This window comes from Rhinocladiella mackenziei (genome assembly GCF_000835555.1).
Source record: "Rhinocladiella mackenziei CBS 650.93 unplaced genomic scaffold supercont1.4, whole genome shotgun sequence".
In the NCBI taxonomy this organism is placed as follows: Eukaryota; Fungi; Ascomycota; class Eurotiomycetes; order Chaetothyriales; family Herpotrichiellaceae; genus Rhinocladiella; species Rhinocladiella mackenziei.
In genome coordinates this window covers 2,696,176-2,713,211 of record NW_013550601.1, presented here as the reverse complement: position 1 = coordinate 2,713,211, position 17,036 = coordinate 2,696,176, and the positions used below count along the sequence as shown (strand labels likewise).

At 49.7% G+C, this 17,036-nt stretch overlaps 7 protein-coding genes across 7 annotated transcripts; 4 read left to right on the top strand and 3 right to left on the bottom strand.

The window, feature by feature from the left end:
- Positions 1-1,866: 1,866 nt before the first annotated feature.
- On the top strand, positions 1,867-2,439 carry Z518_06102 (S-(hydroxymethyl)glutathione synthase; the record flags this gene model as incomplete). The annotated part of the gene is made up of 1 exon (XM_013416912.1): positions 1,867-2,439. One exon carries the CDS (start codon positions 1,867-1,869, stop codon positions 2,437-2,439), a length of 573 nt encoding a protein of 190 aa, XP_013272366.1.
- A 532-nt stretch (positions 2,440-2,971) lies between these two features.
- On the bottom strand, positions 2,972-3,677 carry Z518_06101 (uncharacterized protein; the record flags this gene model as incomplete). The annotated part of the gene is made up of 3 exons (XM_013416911.1): positions 2,972-3,174; positions 3,261-3,317; positions 3,509-3,677. The coding sequence occupies 3 exons, from the start codon at positions 3,675-3,677 to the stop codon at positions 2,972-2,974; spliced, it is 429 nt and encodes a 142-aa protein (XP_013272365.1).
- Positions 3,678-5,209: 1,532 nt separating this feature from the next.
- Positions 5,210-7,763, bottom strand: Z518_06100 (uncharacterized protein; the record flags this gene model as incomplete). Its single annotated transcript, XM_013416910.1, has 3 exons — positions 5,210-6,125; positions 6,174-6,403; positions 6,450-7,763. 3 exons carry the CDS (start codon positions 7,761-7,763, stop codon positions 5,210-5,212), a joined length of 2,460 nt encoding a protein of 819 aa, XP_013272364.1.
- A 582-nt stretch (positions 7,764-8,345) lies between these two features.
- Positions 8,346-8,841, top strand: Z518_06099 (uncharacterized protein; the record flags this gene model as incomplete). Its single annotated transcript, XM_013416909.1, has 3 exons — positions 8,346-8,522; positions 8,592-8,614; positions 8,673-8,841. 3 exons carry the CDS (start codon positions 8,346-8,348, stop codon positions 8,839-8,841), a joined length of 369 nt encoding a protein of 122 aa, XP_013272363.1.
- Positions 8,842-11,688: 2,847 nt separating this feature from the next.
- On the top strand, positions 11,689-12,617 carry Z518_06098 (uncharacterized protein; the record flags this gene model as incomplete). The annotated part of the gene is made up of 3 exons (XM_013416908.1): positions 11,689-11,745; positions 11,794-12,051; positions 12,168-12,617. 3 exons carry the CDS (start codon positions 11,689-11,691, stop codon positions 12,615-12,617), a joined length of 765 nt encoding a protein of 254 aa, XP_013272362.1.
- Positions 12,618-13,250: 633 nt separating this feature from the next.
- Z518_06097 (uncharacterized protein) lies at positions 13,251-13,482 on the top strand (the record flags this gene model as incomplete). The annotated part of the gene is given in 3 exon segments (XM_013416907.1): positions 13,251-13,283; positions 13,311-13,344; positions 13,361-13,482. 3 exon segments carry the CDS (start codon positions 13,251-13,253, stop codon positions 13,480-13,482), a joined length of 189 nt encoding a protein of 62 aa, XP_013272361.1.
- A 2,189-nt stretch (positions 13,483-15,671) lies between these two features.
- On the bottom strand, positions 15,672-16,847 carry Z518_06096 (uncharacterized protein; the record flags this gene model as incomplete). The annotated part of the gene is made up of 1 exon (XM_013416906.1): positions 15,672-16,847. One exon carries the CDS (start codon positions 16,845-16,847, stop codon positions 15,672-15,674), a length of 1,176 nt encoding a protein of 391 aa, XP_013272360.1.
- Positions 16,848-17,036: the final 189 nt, after the last annotated feature.

Below are 17,036 nucleotides of genomic sequence, written 5' to 3'. Positions count from 1 at the left end.
CCTCACCAAATGACAACCTTTTGACACTCCAGCCCACTGAACCCAGGTTAACGACAAACCTTTCCTCTGATAGGAAAAAAACCTCGAAGAGTTTCACTTCCCACAATCCCCATATCAAAGGGATTCGTGAGAAAAATCTTTGTCTGCTGCTGACGTGTTTGCAGTGTATCTTCATGTATTGCAGCTATGGCCTACTCAGCACAATGTTCGATTGCGCGAAAGTAGGGAACCACTTTGCTCTCTCAGCGTGATTGTCTCTTGAAGTCCTTGATATCCATTTTGGAGAGAATGGATTCCTTTTTCAAGGCGTTGTTCTCCTCTTTCAATCTGCTCTTCTTTTGGTGTCCTTAGTCTACCGCTCTCTTTGATCGGTAAGAACATATCTTGATCCTTCCTGTGCCTTTTCTTTCCATCAATCCAGTATTATTTTTCCTCGATTGGAACGCAATACTCCTAAATCGTTATCTTCATTACGTTGGAACGGGAGTGGGATTTTGCGGCATGGTGGTCGAGAACGCTTTGGAAGCAGCGGGTGGTCTACAGAGACAGTATCAATTCAAGTGACGAGAGCGGATACATGAATAGGTCTGCTAGAGATGACTTGAAAAAGAGACTGCTTTGCAGCATGATGATGAGAAATGGGATCATATAGGCTTGAGCAATGGAAAGGTATGAAGTCCATTGTTCCCGCCAACAATGTGGTAGCGCTGAACGTCCCATATGCTCCGCACTAGCTGGTCGCGAAGAAACTTTACTGCGAAGTGTATGGAGTAGGTCTGTCCTGAACAGAATTGACGATGGGATTTCGAGACGGGGAAATTTCTCCTTCTTTGTAAACAATGTTCTAGATATCGATCAATTTCAATGCTCGAAGGACTTCCGAATCCGATGGTTATCGGCTCTCTGGGTTTCCCCCTGGGCTGACATAATACAGCATGAAAAAATTTCCTAGTAATATCTCTACCCCACCTCGTTTCTCGTCCACCGGCACCCGACGGGGCACCCGCTCTTTTCATCATTCCTCCCTCGGGATTCAAGACCAGATATGGACTTCGGCAGCGAACGAGAACGGAAAATCTGTAGAGGGTCACAACTCCCAACCCCACAATGGGAAAAAATAGTTGTCCTGGCCACCCTGTGCGTGCCCGCGTTTCGGAAATAACACTTTCTCTTCCCGAAGAAATAGCGATACGCGGAAGACGTACCGTAGGTGAGAATAATGATCAGTGATGTGGGTTGCTTTTGTTGTCGCAAGAAAGGGGAACATTCCATCCCGTGAGGTCAGAGGTCAGGACTCAGCTCCCGACCGGCAACACATCTCCACCTCCATTTCTTCTTGGTTCCGTATCTTACCTCTCCCGAAACATTTCCTTCCCACACTCGTCCCGTCCTATACCTAAGAGCCCCAACGGCGGTATGAACACACAGATCAACTGCCGAAACAAATCCGTGTGGACTTGGGGGAAGAGTGCAAAACCAGAAGAGACACCCTTGTCCAGATAGAGTATTTTCTTTCGAATCGGGTGTCTGGATTCATCGTCTCCTCAACATGGAGCGGGTGAGCGAGCATCTTGACCTTGACCTTGACCAGTGTGATGCCATTTACCCCTCATATGGTGCCTGATGCTTGTGCGGAAGGATCCAACAAGGCATGCTGTATGGGATGATCCTTTGAATCCAATTCATCTTATTCTGGATCCCCCCGGTTCCGCAACTGGGTTTAAAGTAGCTGAGATCCCACCCCCTTTGTGATGTTTGGTCAAATCCTTCTCGAGACATCAGTTGACTTATCGTGGATCAAACAAACGATTGAAACGACGCCAGACGACATCAGGATCGCATCGTACACATTCACCAGACTCATCCATGGCACCATCCCTCCACCCGCTCATCGACAACGGCCTCACCAAAAGCACTGACAATTTCCCCGGCGGCAAACTTCACTGCCACTGCCGCAGCAACCCTGTCGAAGTGACACTCAAGGGCAATGTCCTCCACAACCACGCCTGCGGCTGCTCACAGTGCTGGAAACCCTCGGGTGCCCTCTTCAGCATCGTCGGCGTCATTCCCGTGGACAATTTGACAGTGACGGCCAACGGAGATAAACTGTCGGTGGTAGACAAGAACGCCACGATCCTGCGCAACGCATGCCGGGACTGCGGTGTACACATGTTTGGACGCATTGAGAAGGACCATGCGTTCAAGGGCTTGGATTTCGTGCATGTCGAGCTCTCGGACGAAAAGGGCTGGCAGGAGCCGCAGTTTGCGGCCTTCGTCTCGTCGCTCATCGAGCAGGGCTATGATCCAAACAAGATGTCCGAGGTCAGGGACCGGTTGCGGGCCATCGGGCTTGAACCGTATGATGCCTTGTCACCACCGTTGATGGATGCGCTCGCTACATATGCGGCAGAGAAGGCGGGCGTTAAAGGCAGGCTTTGAGGGTGATGGCATTAAGCCATATGAAAGGACGCGGAATAAACGTCTGATGGACGACCAGCTTGCGATGGAAAAATGAAAATGAGTATTTCTGTCAGTAATCCTTACAACGAAGTATGAGCAATTCGTCATGCTTGGTCGTCAACGCAAGCATCCAGGCAGGCCGTGGTATGAGCACAGGGAGTACTATATATGCCAAAGTCATTTAGTTTCTTGAAAGTCCACGGGGCCATGGAGCGACGTCTATATATTGCCAAGAAATTATTCGTTCACGACTACTCCCGAGCAATCCCGGATGAAGCAGGCTTCTAGTCGGTTCAAGATCCTACCAAAGACCGGCATGTCAAGATCTTCTCGCAAAAAGGAAACCGATCCTTTTTCATGTTGAATGCTCAATGGATGGTATTTCGTTTTTTTTTTTCCATCTTTCTGTTCGACCTTGAGCTCTTTTCTGGTCCTTGTCTCAAGAGTGTGGAGCAAATATGTACAATGTTCTTCCTGCTCAAACCGTCCTCATCAAAACTGGGTCCGTCTTCTAATAGAGCACATCACCGCCCTTTCCACTTGTGTTTCCCGGCCTGTAATCCGAACCCTTCGAACCCTTGGCTTGCTGAGCGGTCGGATAGTCGGTATGGATCGCTGGACCACCTGCGGGTCCGTCGACGCCTGGTACGTAGTTCTGCTGTCGTCCTCGGAAACCCTTCTCTTTGGTCGATTTTAATAGCTGGATGTAGCGGTCTAGATAGTCACATTGGGAAATCAGCTGGGGCGCTTCGACGAGGATTGAAGGTGGACGGATTGAAGGTGGTGGGTGGATGATGTACCTCGATATTTGCCGCATTTCTCCAAGTGGTTGACGCCTTCACGGTGATAACATTTTCCTGCAATGCCAGAGAAGTCAGTTTACTATAGACTCCATTGTAGAGTGAACCAAAAGCTTCTCCTCGATACAGTCTAATCTCCTTGATCTTGTGCGCGCGAGGGCAGCCATATGGATGGACTCCTCTTTGACCATACACAATCCGTCGATATCTTTGAGAGCATAGGAAATACATTTCAGAGACAAGCATACCCATCTCTTCCCCTACTAATCTCAACATCATCTGCTGTATCCATTGTTCTCGCACGATGGCATCTCTGGCATTCGCAACAGCCTCGTTGTCTGAGAAATCGACGCCTTGGAATGTTGGAGGTACTTTTGGTTTCCACTTCAAGAAGAACTCGGACTCGGGAGTAGGCATTGTGATCGATTTAAGGGGTTGAGGGAGGAGGCGCGGAATGAGGAATGTCGTCACCAGCGAGACAACGAGGGTGCAAGCCTTTCACCACGCGCTTGTCCTTGCAAATCCCCAACTGCTGTGGTTGGAGGAGAGAAAGGGCTGGTCAAGGATGAAAGGGTACGAAGCAGGACGGACGTCAACTGTCTTCAGCAACAGAGAATCGTCAACTCGAGCTCACCGGCATTGTAGTCTGCGATTTGTCCGAGCCTCTAGTTCTATGGGCACGAAGCATTGCCAAGGCCCTAAGTCGTAGCTTGCAGTCCGACGGCACGCGATATATCACGTGATATAAAGTGACGGCCAATCTACGGATTGTGAAAAGTGGCGACGCCAAGGCTTGTAGAGACTTAGAAGCGTTGTGCACGATTCGGAACTATATAGTCTGGCGGTCCTCCGTAAATCACAAATCTTTGACGCATGATCCCGTGACAGAGGAAAAAGGGGGGCCCCGACCTCATCTCAAGATCTGTATGCTGATTGGCTGAAGCCAAATCCGGCTCTTTGATTGGTCGAAGACGACAGAAAAATCATGTGATGCGGCTTGGCATTGTCACGTGAGGACGTTGACACCGCCATCGGATCCAGTCCATGGACCTTGTAGCCGGGGGGTATTCTCGATATCGACATCATCCACGCATCGGATCCAGTTTGTGGACCACCCAGAGAGGCTCTATTGATCACACTCGACATACTGTAGTTCATAAATCAGATCCAGTGAAACACCACCGCCATCGGATCCAATCTGTGGACCATGTGGCCGAGTAGGGCGGGGGACGGTGTATGGCGCCGGCCTCGATATCTAGATGGTGCTTAGATCGGATCCCATGATATGCCACCGCCATCGGATCCAATCCGTGGACCATACGGCCTATAAACACTAAGGGTTTCTATATAAACAGGGTCGACGGAGGTTTTTGTGCCCCGCAGGGGCCTTGGCAAGGGGTTGTCGATGTCGAGACCATGCCCCCGTGACCTCGCAATCAACCCTGTTCGCGATTGCTACTTGCCGTCAACAACCTCTCTTCTTGTCATGATCAACAAGTTTACCAACGAAGGGATGCTTCAGATCCTAAACGAGATCATGATCAAACGGCTCGGGCACGATGAGGACAGTAGAAGCTGCCAGCGTCTTCGTGCAGATGACTCGCGGCCGTATGGCTTTATGGAATGGTTCCTCCCTTGCCTTGGATGGTGGCATACAAAGTTCAACTACCTTCAACTGATCCGTGAGGCTCACTGGCCGCCAACAACCTCTCAGGATGACTCCACCCTTCAAGCCAACGCGGCATTCTGGGGCCGGAAGAATCTTCATGAACCGAAATCATATCGTGCATTGGAGGAACTGGAGGTTCATAGCTTTCAAGCTAGAATCGCCGCATTATTTATGCGGAATATGCTGGAGGGAGATCTACGACCCTATCCAGTCGATCTGATGCTGCCTATCGGGAACCGATTCAGCGGACCTTTTGTGCGTTTCCCCGTCGTTTCTGCCCCTATCCTGTCTTTCCCGCCTCGGTTGCTCCCTGTTCAACTTTCTTACTTGCTTTCTCTGCTTCCCGTTCCGCATTATGTTGTGCTCTCTTCTGTGATTCCCTTTGCGCGTTCTTGTTTGCTTTCTCCTTCTCTGCCTTCTCTTGGGCTTCCTGGTACTTGGCCCAGAGTTCCGTGTTGAGATCACCAAAATTGACAACACACTCTTTGTGTGCAGGCCATCCGGGTCGTTGGTAAACGTTTCCAGACTTGAGTGTCCTGCCTTCAGAAGCAGGTACAGCCGCATGGTGTGAGCTTAAACTCTCGTCCGCACTGAACCATATAAACTCCGTCACCACCTCAAACTCCCGAAGCTCTGCGACCCACTGGTCATAGTTATCAAAGAAAATTGCATGAGAATCCTTGTGATTCTTACGATGCAATGTGACCTGATAAGGATAGAGGAACAATTTCTCCTTTTGTCCATTGACCGCTTCCTCGATCAAGACAATCAATCCATCTAGGGTTTTGTAATTGTATTCGACGGGGTGATAAATCACCGGCCTGCCTTTGATATTCTTTTGGATGTCCGGGATGGCAGTTTTGGAGGTTATCATGTCGATGTGGCCCGCAAGATGTTGGTGGCAGGGTAGACCATGCAGTTGTAAGTAAAAGAGAACAGCGTACTCCATGAAAAACCCTGTCGTAGATGGGTTATTATGGAACGTCGGCAATACTCTCAAGAACCTGGAGTCGGAGAAATATTGTTGATTTGCGATGAGCGCCTCCGTCACGGCATTCCGGACTACACCGCAGGAATAGCCTCCTATGGCGTCTCCGCGTTGGAAGAAAAACCGATGGTCGATGAGGTAGGGTCTCTGCAAAACTTCACTGGGCACAGGGCTGTTGAGGATGCAAGCCTTCACGTACTCGCAATGCCTAAAAGAAGTTAGTTCCGTCGTATAAAGTTGAGCAAGGTGGACATACATATTCCAATGGGCCTGATTGCCGACGTCTTTCGTTTTCATTTTGATATCCTCCGTAAACGTTACGGCCTTATCTGCCACATCCCTTAGTGGAGAGAGGTTAATCTCCCCATTCATCACGCATTCGTTCAAGAGTAGCGGGATGCAACCCGTGAGTTCTTCAATTTCCTTCTCGCTGTAGCCTCTCAGATCCAAGCCAGGCCGATGGGCCCACCAGCACTTCATTTCTGCCTGAATTGCGGTTAGAAGAGGTGCACTTAGGGCTATGTAGACATACCTCAGTTAAACCACCATAAACACGCATAGTGTGGTTATCGTCCTGCATAATTTGCTCCCTGAGGTAGTCCCCATTATTGGATGACGAGCTGACAACTGCTTTGCGCCCGACTAACAAACAAGATATCCAGGCTGTGAGTCGGCCTTTGGCCAAACGTACGTGCTCAACATCCGTCTCATTCACACATATTGCGTTCATCTGATCAAAGACAAATAAGATTCGGCCTTTCCGGTTTTCCATGTCCGTCAAGAATTGTTGTATCTTTTTGGTCGTGTCTAGTTTGGCGATCTCATCCTGTATCGCCTTGTCGGTAAAGGCAAACCACAATGCTTCTTGAAAGATCTTAACGGGATCATTGAGCCAGACGCGACAATCAGGAACATATATGACGTGTTCGCCGAGAGCTGACAGATAACAGACAAGTGCCGCTAGAAGGTGTGACTTCCCATAACCCCTGTTTCCATAGACCCAGAGCTTTGTGTACGAATTTTCCCGCAGTACAAACTTGAGCTCACGCAGAAGTTCTGGGAATTTCTCTCTCCCCGTATATCGCCAAACTTCTTCTTCGCTAATCGCGAATCCAGCGGGTGTCTGCACGTCGACGATTGGAAACGGAAGTACATGTACCCTCTTGGGATCGGAAAGTAGGGCGACGGTTCCGGGCAGACGAAACTCGGAATAGGAGGCAAGTGTAGAAGCAGAATACCGACTGCAATACTCAATATGGAGATCTTTTATTATCTTTTCAATAAGCTTCCTTCTCTGACGGGTATGCTCGGGTCTTTTTTCTGGCGGAACAAATTCTGGTTCTTTGTACCTAGCAGCGTTATTTCTATTATTGGTGTCATGGCTGTTGTCGTGGTCGAGAAAGTCGTGGTCGTGATCGTTCTTCTCTTTATCGTCGTCATCAGGGCGGTCTTTTTGTTTTTCTTGTGACTGATATCTTCTTTTCGACAGCTTGCTGGTGGGTGATTCCGGCGCGACAGATTCATCATCCCTCTTCCTCTTGTCCTTTGGAGATGGAGTGGCCGTACTCAGGACTTCGTCCCGATAACGCGTAAGCGTTAGACTGGGTCCAGGGAGGATGCCACACTCTTTACGGAAGAAATCGTAACTGGTGTACAAAAAGGCTTCACCGTTGATCGCTGCGCTGTCGAAGCTTTTCAGGTCGTCACCTTCGAGGAGGGAGGAATTTCTTTGCTGGATCCACCGAAGCATCGTTCGCCTATCCCACATTTTCATCTCCTTTATGGGGATTTCAGGTAGGACCTGAGTCCTTGGCTCAGTCCGCCTGGATTTAGGTGAGGTGGGCATCACGATTAGCAGGCAAAGTATCAAATCAATCAATGAAAGGAAGAAGGCATGATGTGACGGTCTAGCCGCGCAAGGACGTAACGTTGAAGGCTTTAAAGTGATCGTAACGAATGCATGAAAACTCTTATGGGACAGCACAGCCTAGCAGGCCTATCGGGGCCTGCCGGGTGCCTGCAGGATGACTATTGGTGCCTGCCGTGGACCCACTGTGGCTGTCGATAACTTCGTGTACCTGCGTGGGAGCCTTGTGGTATGACTATACCCAAGGATACAAGTATCTGGGATGGCCTCGCATGCTCTTCGTCTCTCGTCTTGTACTTTATAGTGCACTGGATAGCAATATCATTGTCAGACCCTCACCTCTGCTCCGTAGTACGTCTTCGGCCTGGCACCCTGACAGCAGCAAAAACTTATACATCTCCTACGTTCGCTTGGACTATCTGGGTAAGCTTCAGCATATGGACTGTTACAGTCACCATGTAGTAGTACCGATGAGCTGACATAAACGGCATCTAGGATGTATTTCCCTGCGAATACTACAATCTTAACACTGCGGATGTCAAGAACCCTCTTCGCTGCATCATGTCGGATTCAACCAAGCAGAAGACATATTTCGAGAACATGTCGCGAGCTTACGCTCGTAACTGTGTCGGAGCCACGTATGTCATGACGAAAGACATCCATAATATCCCCACGGATGGTATCTGGAGTAGAGTGGAGCAGCCAGAACTCCAGAAGGACGGAGGAGCAGCAGAATCGGTAAGCACATAGTTCATTAGCTTTTCTAAAGCAGGAGGCCGTAGCCTTACTTATTATGTTCTCAAATAGATCACTGCTGTCAGGGTGGGGACGTACGAGGGAACGAGAGTGGAGATCCGACAATGATATTACTATCCAATACACTATAAGGTACAAGATGAGAGACAAAGAACACGAAAGCAGTGCGATGCTATCCCAGATACTTATGGCCAGCGGTGCGGGAATGTCTCGGGAGAGCGACAACCCACAGCGACTCGCGTACCACAGCGACATCACTAAACACCAATCGGGCCTAGTTGTGCGAGTGTTGTCCGCATGATGGAAAGGTACCTGAAACCCCCCATTTTCCCTGGGGATTTGAAGTACCTTTCCATCCACTTGGCCTCCCTCACATAGTTGGCGCTTTTTGATGTTCTTTCAACGACGTCGTTGACCCCTTTTAACGGAGTCCTTTGCATTCGCCTTTCCACGCCTTTTTGCACTCGATTTTGGTGTTGTGGCGTGTCAGACCCTCTCTGCCACCCCTGTGGCCTGTCTGTCGCCTGTGTAGTCCTCCTGGCGAGCCCTCAGGAGAGGGCGATCGACGCGGTCGGGGTCTTTCCGGAGTGCGAATCGGTAGACGCCGTGAAAGAGGAGTAATCTGAGGCGAAGAAGGAGGAGTTTCAAGGACAGGAGGGGTCTCGGGGCGAGAAGGAGTAGTTGGTCTTGCTGTTGGGGCATTTGAGGTTAGATCGATCCGAAAGGTGGACGTCATTTTGGAGCGCACCTTGAGGGCGCTTGCCAGAGGTCGCCGACAAAGAAAGTGGCCATTGAGGTTGCAGCAACAAGAGGTCAAAAAGGGTCAAACAGGACTCTGCAACACCAGGAAGTCTATACAAGTCGCGAATCGAGCAACAATGAGGCAAAGAGCTCGCAAATACCAAAAGTATGTGAATGCCTCAATTTTGATGTTTTGGTACCTCGATTTGTGCGATTTTGCTAGGGTTTGGGTGGGGTTTCCAGGTACCTTTCCATCATGCGGACAACGCTCGCACAAGCTAGGCCTGATTTGTGTTTAGCAATGTCGCTGTAGTACGCGAGTCGCTGTGGGTTGTCGCTCTCCCGAGACATTCCCAGCGGTGCAGTCATACCGCAAGGCTATCACGCAGGCACACAAGGCTATCGACAGGCACACGAGGCTATTCGACAGCCACAGTGGGCCTGCCAAGACCGTTCGAGGGGCTTCCAGGTTGTGCCATGACAATATAGCTAGATGAATTGGTGATGGGTTCTACTCTTGTGCTTCATTCATTCACATATGCTGCCACGACACAACTACGAGGCCTATGAGAGCCAGGTGGAGACAAAGCAGGCGTCTCAACGAGTCGAGACAAGCCGAGACTGAGCGAGACTCGTCGATCTCGGGCAAAACCCTAGCTCGTCTCGTCTCACCGATCGGATTAAACATTTCCCGGACCACCCTTGACGGATTAACTATTTTCCGGCCTGCCCATAGTCGGATTAAGCTCCCATCGGATCCAGTCTGTGGACCATGTGCCCCCGCGGGGTTGGGGAGTCGCCATCCTACCCGACACCGACATGATCCATGGATTGGATCCGATGAAATCCCCCCTCGTCGCCATCGGATCCAGTCTATGGACCACCCAACCCTCGACGGATTAACCATTTTCCGGATAACCCATCATCGGATTAAATATTTTCCGTGGACTATGTGCCCCTCGAAGGCCCTCCTACTCGACGTGGTTCATGATTGGATCCGATGAAATACCCCTTCGTCGCCCATCGGATCCAGTCTGTGGACTACCCTGACAAGCTCGATTGATCACCCTTTGTAGGACCGAGAGAGGATTGAATCTATCTGAACGAGGCGCAAGCTGCGGTGCACGTAACTAGATGTCAAATTAGGGAACAACTTGAATGCTCTGTCTACCTCACAACCGGTCCTGCCAGGTTACTGGTATATATATACACGTTGAGTTGACCCCTTTTCCTCTCCTATTTCTACCCTTAAATCCTGCATAGGGGTGATAACCCCTTTCCCAATAAAGGGGCATTTGTTACTCTCCAACCGTTCAGTGGATGGCGAGGTACCTCAATCCTTAGTAAAATGGGGGGTTTTCAGGTACCTTTCCATCCACTTTGCTTCCCTCGCATAATTGTCCCCTCTTGGTGCTTCTTTTCCAACGTTTTCCAACGTCGTTAATCCCTTTTGGCAGAACCCTTTGCACTCGCCTTTACAGGTCTTTTTGCACCCGATTTTGACGATGTTGAGTGGTCAGAGCGTCTCTGTTGTCTATGAGGCAGAGATGCTCAGCGCACCCAAAGGGGGCTCGCTAGATGTCAATGAAGGAAGTGGACATGAGGGCGACAGCAATAACAGGGTTATTCAAAAAGAGCTCAAAAAGCCTCTACCACCAGGAAAGTCTATACAATTGTAGAGGGCTCGACAACAAGCTAAAAGAGCCCGCAAGTACCGCAGGTATGTTAGTCTCTCAATTTTGATGTTTTGGTACCTCGATTTAGGCGATTTTACTAGGGTTTCGGGGGGGTTCAGGTACCGCGCCATCCACCGGACAACGCTCGCACCACTAGGCTCAATTGTGCTTAGACAACCCCAGACCCACTCGCTGTTGTTCGAAACTCGCTCTCCCGACTCGTTCTCCCGAGACATTCCCATGGCGGCCTTCGTAATGTCATTGACTTGTTGAGTGACCCATTTCCCAGTTTTGTCCTGGTAGCTGTACTTCAGATTCAACATTTAGTCTTCAGTGGCTTGACGTAGTTCTTTCACTAGGAGCTCGTAGTTAGACTGAGAGTTCGGCTCGGCGGAAGGACTCTTTTGTTTTCCTTTCCATAGAGAATCAAGCGACATATTCTTTAGCTCCATGACGAGGACTGAATTCAAGGCAGGATATTGTCGGTGCGCATTGCCGACGAAGAGGTCGACAAATCCGTTTCGTCCGGCTCCCCACGTCTTGGTCGGATCCACCACAAGGTGCATTTGATCCACACATTGCTTACGGTGAACCCAGAGGAGCCTTGTTGCCATTTCCAGGTTTGACTTATAGGTGTTGACGAGTGACCTAATATTTCTGAGCTTGAAAAGGGTGCAAATGTCAGGCTCGTTTGCCGCCCTAGACGGTTTGGAAAGTCGCTCACCATCACTATGCTGCGATATTTCCATGGATTCCAGTTTCGCGACAAATACGACGACCTTTTCAAGGTGTGGTGTGAATTCCTTACTGGCAGATTTGTCACTTATGCCCAATAGGGTCTTGACGTGGATAAAGCTGTGAACAATGGCACAATTCAACCTGGACGATATCTTCTTTTAGAATTTGACTTCTCCCGCCCCGCCCGTCCTCGCGACGGTAGCGAGTCTGCGCAGTTTATTGCGCAACACATAAACGGGAGGCTGTCGAAGTTCAAACGTGATTACACCAAATATTTAGGTGAATCGTTTGCATCGCAGACATCTACTTTTATGGAGAATAACCCAGCCGGAAATTTCGAACAGTTGATTGATGCTGTTGATGAAACGCTTGATGACATTCACGAGAGACGCGAGAAGGACCATCCGCTCTGGGATGTACGAGGGGTATATTTATTCTCAGCTAACTACTAAATACATTCTAATGCATCCAGGTCTATATACTCGCGGATGAATACGATGCTTGCGCCAACGATTATATGGATCCGCACCATCCAAAGTTATGGTCTGATGCCGCACCCTCTCGTCTCTTGAAGGCGTTCTGGGCCAATGTCAAATCTAGCCGAAAGTCGCGTTACGGTATTAAAAAGGTATACATCACTGGCGTCACGCCTCTGCTTTTAAGCGACCTTGTCAGCGGTGCGGACAATCAAGAAAACGTCTCTTTCAGTCCACGATTTTCAACCATTTGCGGATTAACTCGATCCGACGTACTAGGAGCACTGAAGGCCATCTGCAACAATGAGGAAGATGTGCAAAAGTACCTGAGGGAATTGGAACACAACGCCAATGGCTATCACTTCTGCCAAAAACAGAGTGTAGAGCCGGTGTTTAACACCTATACTGCTCTTTCATATCTTCAAGTGAGTAAAGAGAAGCGCTAGCTAACCCTATTACTAATTACCGAACATGTAGAAAATTAGGGAGAAAAACCTGAAGCTACTGAACCTCCAAACTCGGAGGTCCCTGAGAGCTTCTTAAAGGCTTGTGCAGGGGCACCTAGAGCAGTGAACGAGATACAATTAGCACTTCACAAGGACGAACGCGGCGCTTACCGAAAGATTTCCCTATGACACAGTGCTCCGCAGCTTCAAACTATCCGAACGAGTAAGTTATGTTCCATTGTTAGTCAGAGAGATTATGCTATAGTGTGGAATCTCACATCCTTGCCTGCTTAAACCCTCCAGGCTGCTAGTGAAGGCGACATGTCCGCATGGCGATCCTTAATGGTCTACATGGGTGGTCTGACTTTTGATATGAACGATCTATCGAACTCCTTGAAGACACCTAACCTCATAGCAGCGAAGAGGTTTTGGATTCGCGCTCCTTGATCGACTTGGTTCATACCATTTCATGATCAACGCTGTACATACTCTTGCCGAAACTGGGAATCCAAATGACGTACTGGCTGGGTACTGTCACATGATGCGAGAGTGTGACATCTTCGAAGACTCATTTTTAAAGGAGGAGGAGCACCACCGAGACAATATCCAGTGGAGTATTCTACAAACGAGTCCATGCCGTCTACACTTGAATATCAGGTTACGAAGGTAAGACCCCTGTTTATATACAATCAGAGCGAACAGGCGAACATGAAGCTGATCTATGCAGGTGAGTAACAGTCCAGGTTTTGTCGATCTCCTCATTGCAGACAATAAAGACCCCTACACCCTCATGGAGTTCAAGAACATCCAAATCCCCTACCTAGGGCTTAAAATTCAAGGGCGACAAATACTGTTGAACAATTGATGGCCTATCGTTCACGATCAACCAGGTTATTATGCAACATTCGCTCACCAAACTGTATCACCATTGACAGGCAGCAATGGTGACGTACGCTCGTTAGATAGATATATAGATGGGCTCTATCCTGCACTCATTAGGAATGCCAGAGCATCTTTCTCCTAAAGAGAAGTTTGACAAATACCGAACAGGAAGCATTAACAACTGGATTGATGGAAGACGCCATAGTCCGCAATCAGCTTCAGTCTTACATTACGGCGCCTACCGTCCAAAAGGAGATGCGGACAAAATTTCCGTGCCTTTGCGGTGGTGATTGTTGGGTCGCCCCAGATACTCGTGAGGGAGATGGATAGGCGTGGCAAGTGGGTCAGCAAGTTTCAGCTTGTGAATGGGAATCACCTTGATACGATGGGATGGCTAGGGTCCAAAAGGAGACACTAGAAAGGCGTCGGGACAACCCGCTCAATTTAGAGGCAGATTTCCCATCAACCTGTGTTGTGCTGTAGCATACCTATGGACTTAGCCCGCATAGGGGGTATAAATATCGCATTGTATCATACCTAGATCCTGATGCTAGCTGGAATACATTGATTGGATCCCTGACCCTAGGCCCTCACCGTCCCACTCGGCCACATGATCCACGGATTGGATCCGATGGCGGTATTTCGTCTGGATATCGAGGCCAATGCCGTATGGGGAGGGGAGTGCCCGCGTCCCTACACCCAACAAGAGTAGCTTTCGTTAGCAGGGAGCTCTATCACGTGGCTACCGGCAGCCTATCGTTATAGGGTCAATAGGCTTTACCTTTAAATTCTAGGGATTACTTAGCTTTACCTGTTGGTACGAGGATCCAATCCGTGAACTATGTCGATATCGAGGCTCATCCACGAACGCTCCATACGATCCATCTCGAGTTTGATCAGTAAGAGCTTGTCTGAGGTGGTCCACATACTGGATCCGATGAAATACCACGACCCATCGGATCCAATCCGTGGACCATGTCGACATCGAGGCTCGCTCCGTTACGAGCCAAGCACGTCGCTCTTGGCGTCGCCACACAACGCCAAGCCGCAACCAGGCGATTCCAAAATTAAAAAAAATAAAAAAATTCAGGTTTATATTTTATTCCGCCAGAAACTGCTTCAAAATTGACACCAAATCGTGGTTGACCTATCAAGGACGAAACTGAGTGGGCACACTCGGTTTTAGTCGAACCGATAGAATTGAGGGACCTCGCTAGTGAGGCAAGAGGGTTGTCCGGCCTAGGCTCCATTGAGCTCCTAGGTGCCCTACATGGGTAAACGTAATGCTCCAACCAGTGATTGTTGATGTCCACCTGCTGATACCCGGGGGGTTTACTCCCTAAGTTGAACTTGTCTGACTGATAACTTTCGCTGGTTGTGGCGCCCCATCTATGAGACAGTTATACACTGGCTCTAGGAGGGGTTCGAACCACTGGTGCTCTCTTTTTTTTTTTTTTTTTTCCCCAAGTGTTACGGTGCGGACGTGGGGATGGTGAATGGTGAATACTGGGGAAGTTAGCCTCAGCACTCGTCCTCAGCACTGTCAGGGGCAGAATTGCCGCGCCGAGCTGTACCGTATTGGCAATATCTGATCAATGACCCATTTCTGTCTTGGCATTGGATAAAAGTGTATGAGTCAGGGAGGGCCAAGAGGGTGCTATGTAGCGGCAGAGAATTTGTCTTATGCGCAGGGTTTTGCCGTCACGCTATATCACGTAATGGAATCAAGTGCCTTGGCTACTACAGATCAAGGGAAATTTTCTTCCCGAATTTGGCGGTCAGTGCTGCCGCTTTGGGAGGGTTTCTTCCCTCAATGCCAAGATCGCTTCCCCTCACAACCGCCCCGCCCCATCCGTCGTCTTCCTATGCATCACCATTCAACCATCACTATGGACCAGCAACAGTCCCCTTTAGAAGGAAATAATTGATAAGAAGAGCGCGGTTTGAGACAATTTCGCGGATGTCCTCTCAGTCTTCAAGGAAGCATAGTCAAGGGTAGAGCGGTCAAAGGCACCCGCGGTATTTTGAGTAGTTGGACAGACCCATTCCTCCTTCTGAAGGGATGATAGACCTCGGTCTATTCGGTCTTTGCCCCGGGAGGAAGGTCAGTTCTCTGAAGAAAGGCTACGAGAATGGGCCAAAATGATCCTTTCAATTCCTGCCTCGGAGATGCTAAAAGTTGCAAGCACTCAAAGTTCGGAGGATTGGGCAATATCTTCGAGCGTTCCATGGTGCTACATGACTCAGGAGGGTCGAAAAAGCGAGGAAGATCCGCTGAGCGGACCTGAACTCCCCAGGGCAAGAGACACCCTCGAAGGAGACGGGGAGGCCGTCTCGGAGAACGAAACTCCTGCTTTTGCAGTTGGTTGGTGCGATAATGCTGCCGCCCAAAGGACGGTCTTCCTCCTGCTCGTGGCTCAGACCGAGCACCCCGATATGCGTCCAATCCACGTCGTCCAAAAGCTCGGATTCCTTTTGGAAAGGTTCTCCCCCAGCGACATCCCCAGATATCGGTTGGGGCCTCAAATATAAGTAAAGTCCGAGCACGAGGGCGGAGTCGAACAATGCGGTTTCCGATTGGAACATCATCCCTTCCGATATCTTGCGCTGGCTCATGATACGAAACGTTTGCGCGGCGTGGAGGCACGCTCGCCGCGCGGTGGCGGTTTCAGACCACTGAGCAACCAATTCAAGTGCGGTTTTTGCTCGTACGGCACCGTTTCTCCCGGCAGCGTCTTGCAAAATGAGAGGATCTGCCGCGAGGTTCATGCACGTGTTGTGCCAAGATACCAGACAGTTAGGGTTGAGGGTTGCGAATGTGTCTTTGTACGCATCGTAGAGCTCTGAAAGGACGCCGGCAGTGCTTCGAGTGTGAGTATCTTCGGCAAGCGCCCAAGCAGGATTGACCGACTGGGCATAATTCGGATTGTTGGTGTCCAAGAGGCCGCGATGTTGTCTCTCTGAGACCTGAGCCCAACAAATTGCTAGGAGGCCGTGTATTTCGTAGTTTCCAATCGACTGCGGAAGGTTCAAGGCGTACAAAGTGACTATCCCACTGCGTGACTTAAGTAAGAGTTTCCACCAGGCGGCCGGGAGAGGGGCCTCGAAGGTTGCGAGATCGCCTGGAACAACATACTTGAGCAGGTCAAAGCGTAGAATAGGTTTGACCTCGTATTCGTGAGAGAACATCGCGTCACCCATCAGAAGGCACACGCATAGTCGTTTTGTGCTTTCGACACGGGCCCATGCTTCCCACTTCTCCAAATCACTTGCTCCACGCAGTAGCCTTTCGAGAACATCATTTCCGTTGTCCACAGGGAAAAGGTTATGATGCTGCGATAGTGACATGGCCTCAAAATACATCATCCGTGCCGAGCCATCGTACAAGTTTGCTGGGACCATACGACACACACACAAGAGCAGCATAGCAGACGCTAGGGAAGCTAGAAGCTCAGCTGATAGGTGTTCCCGGCAAGTGTTTGATGTGAGTCTGTTTCGGCAGGTCCGGATGGCGGTAGGAAGTAATGTTCCGATCGA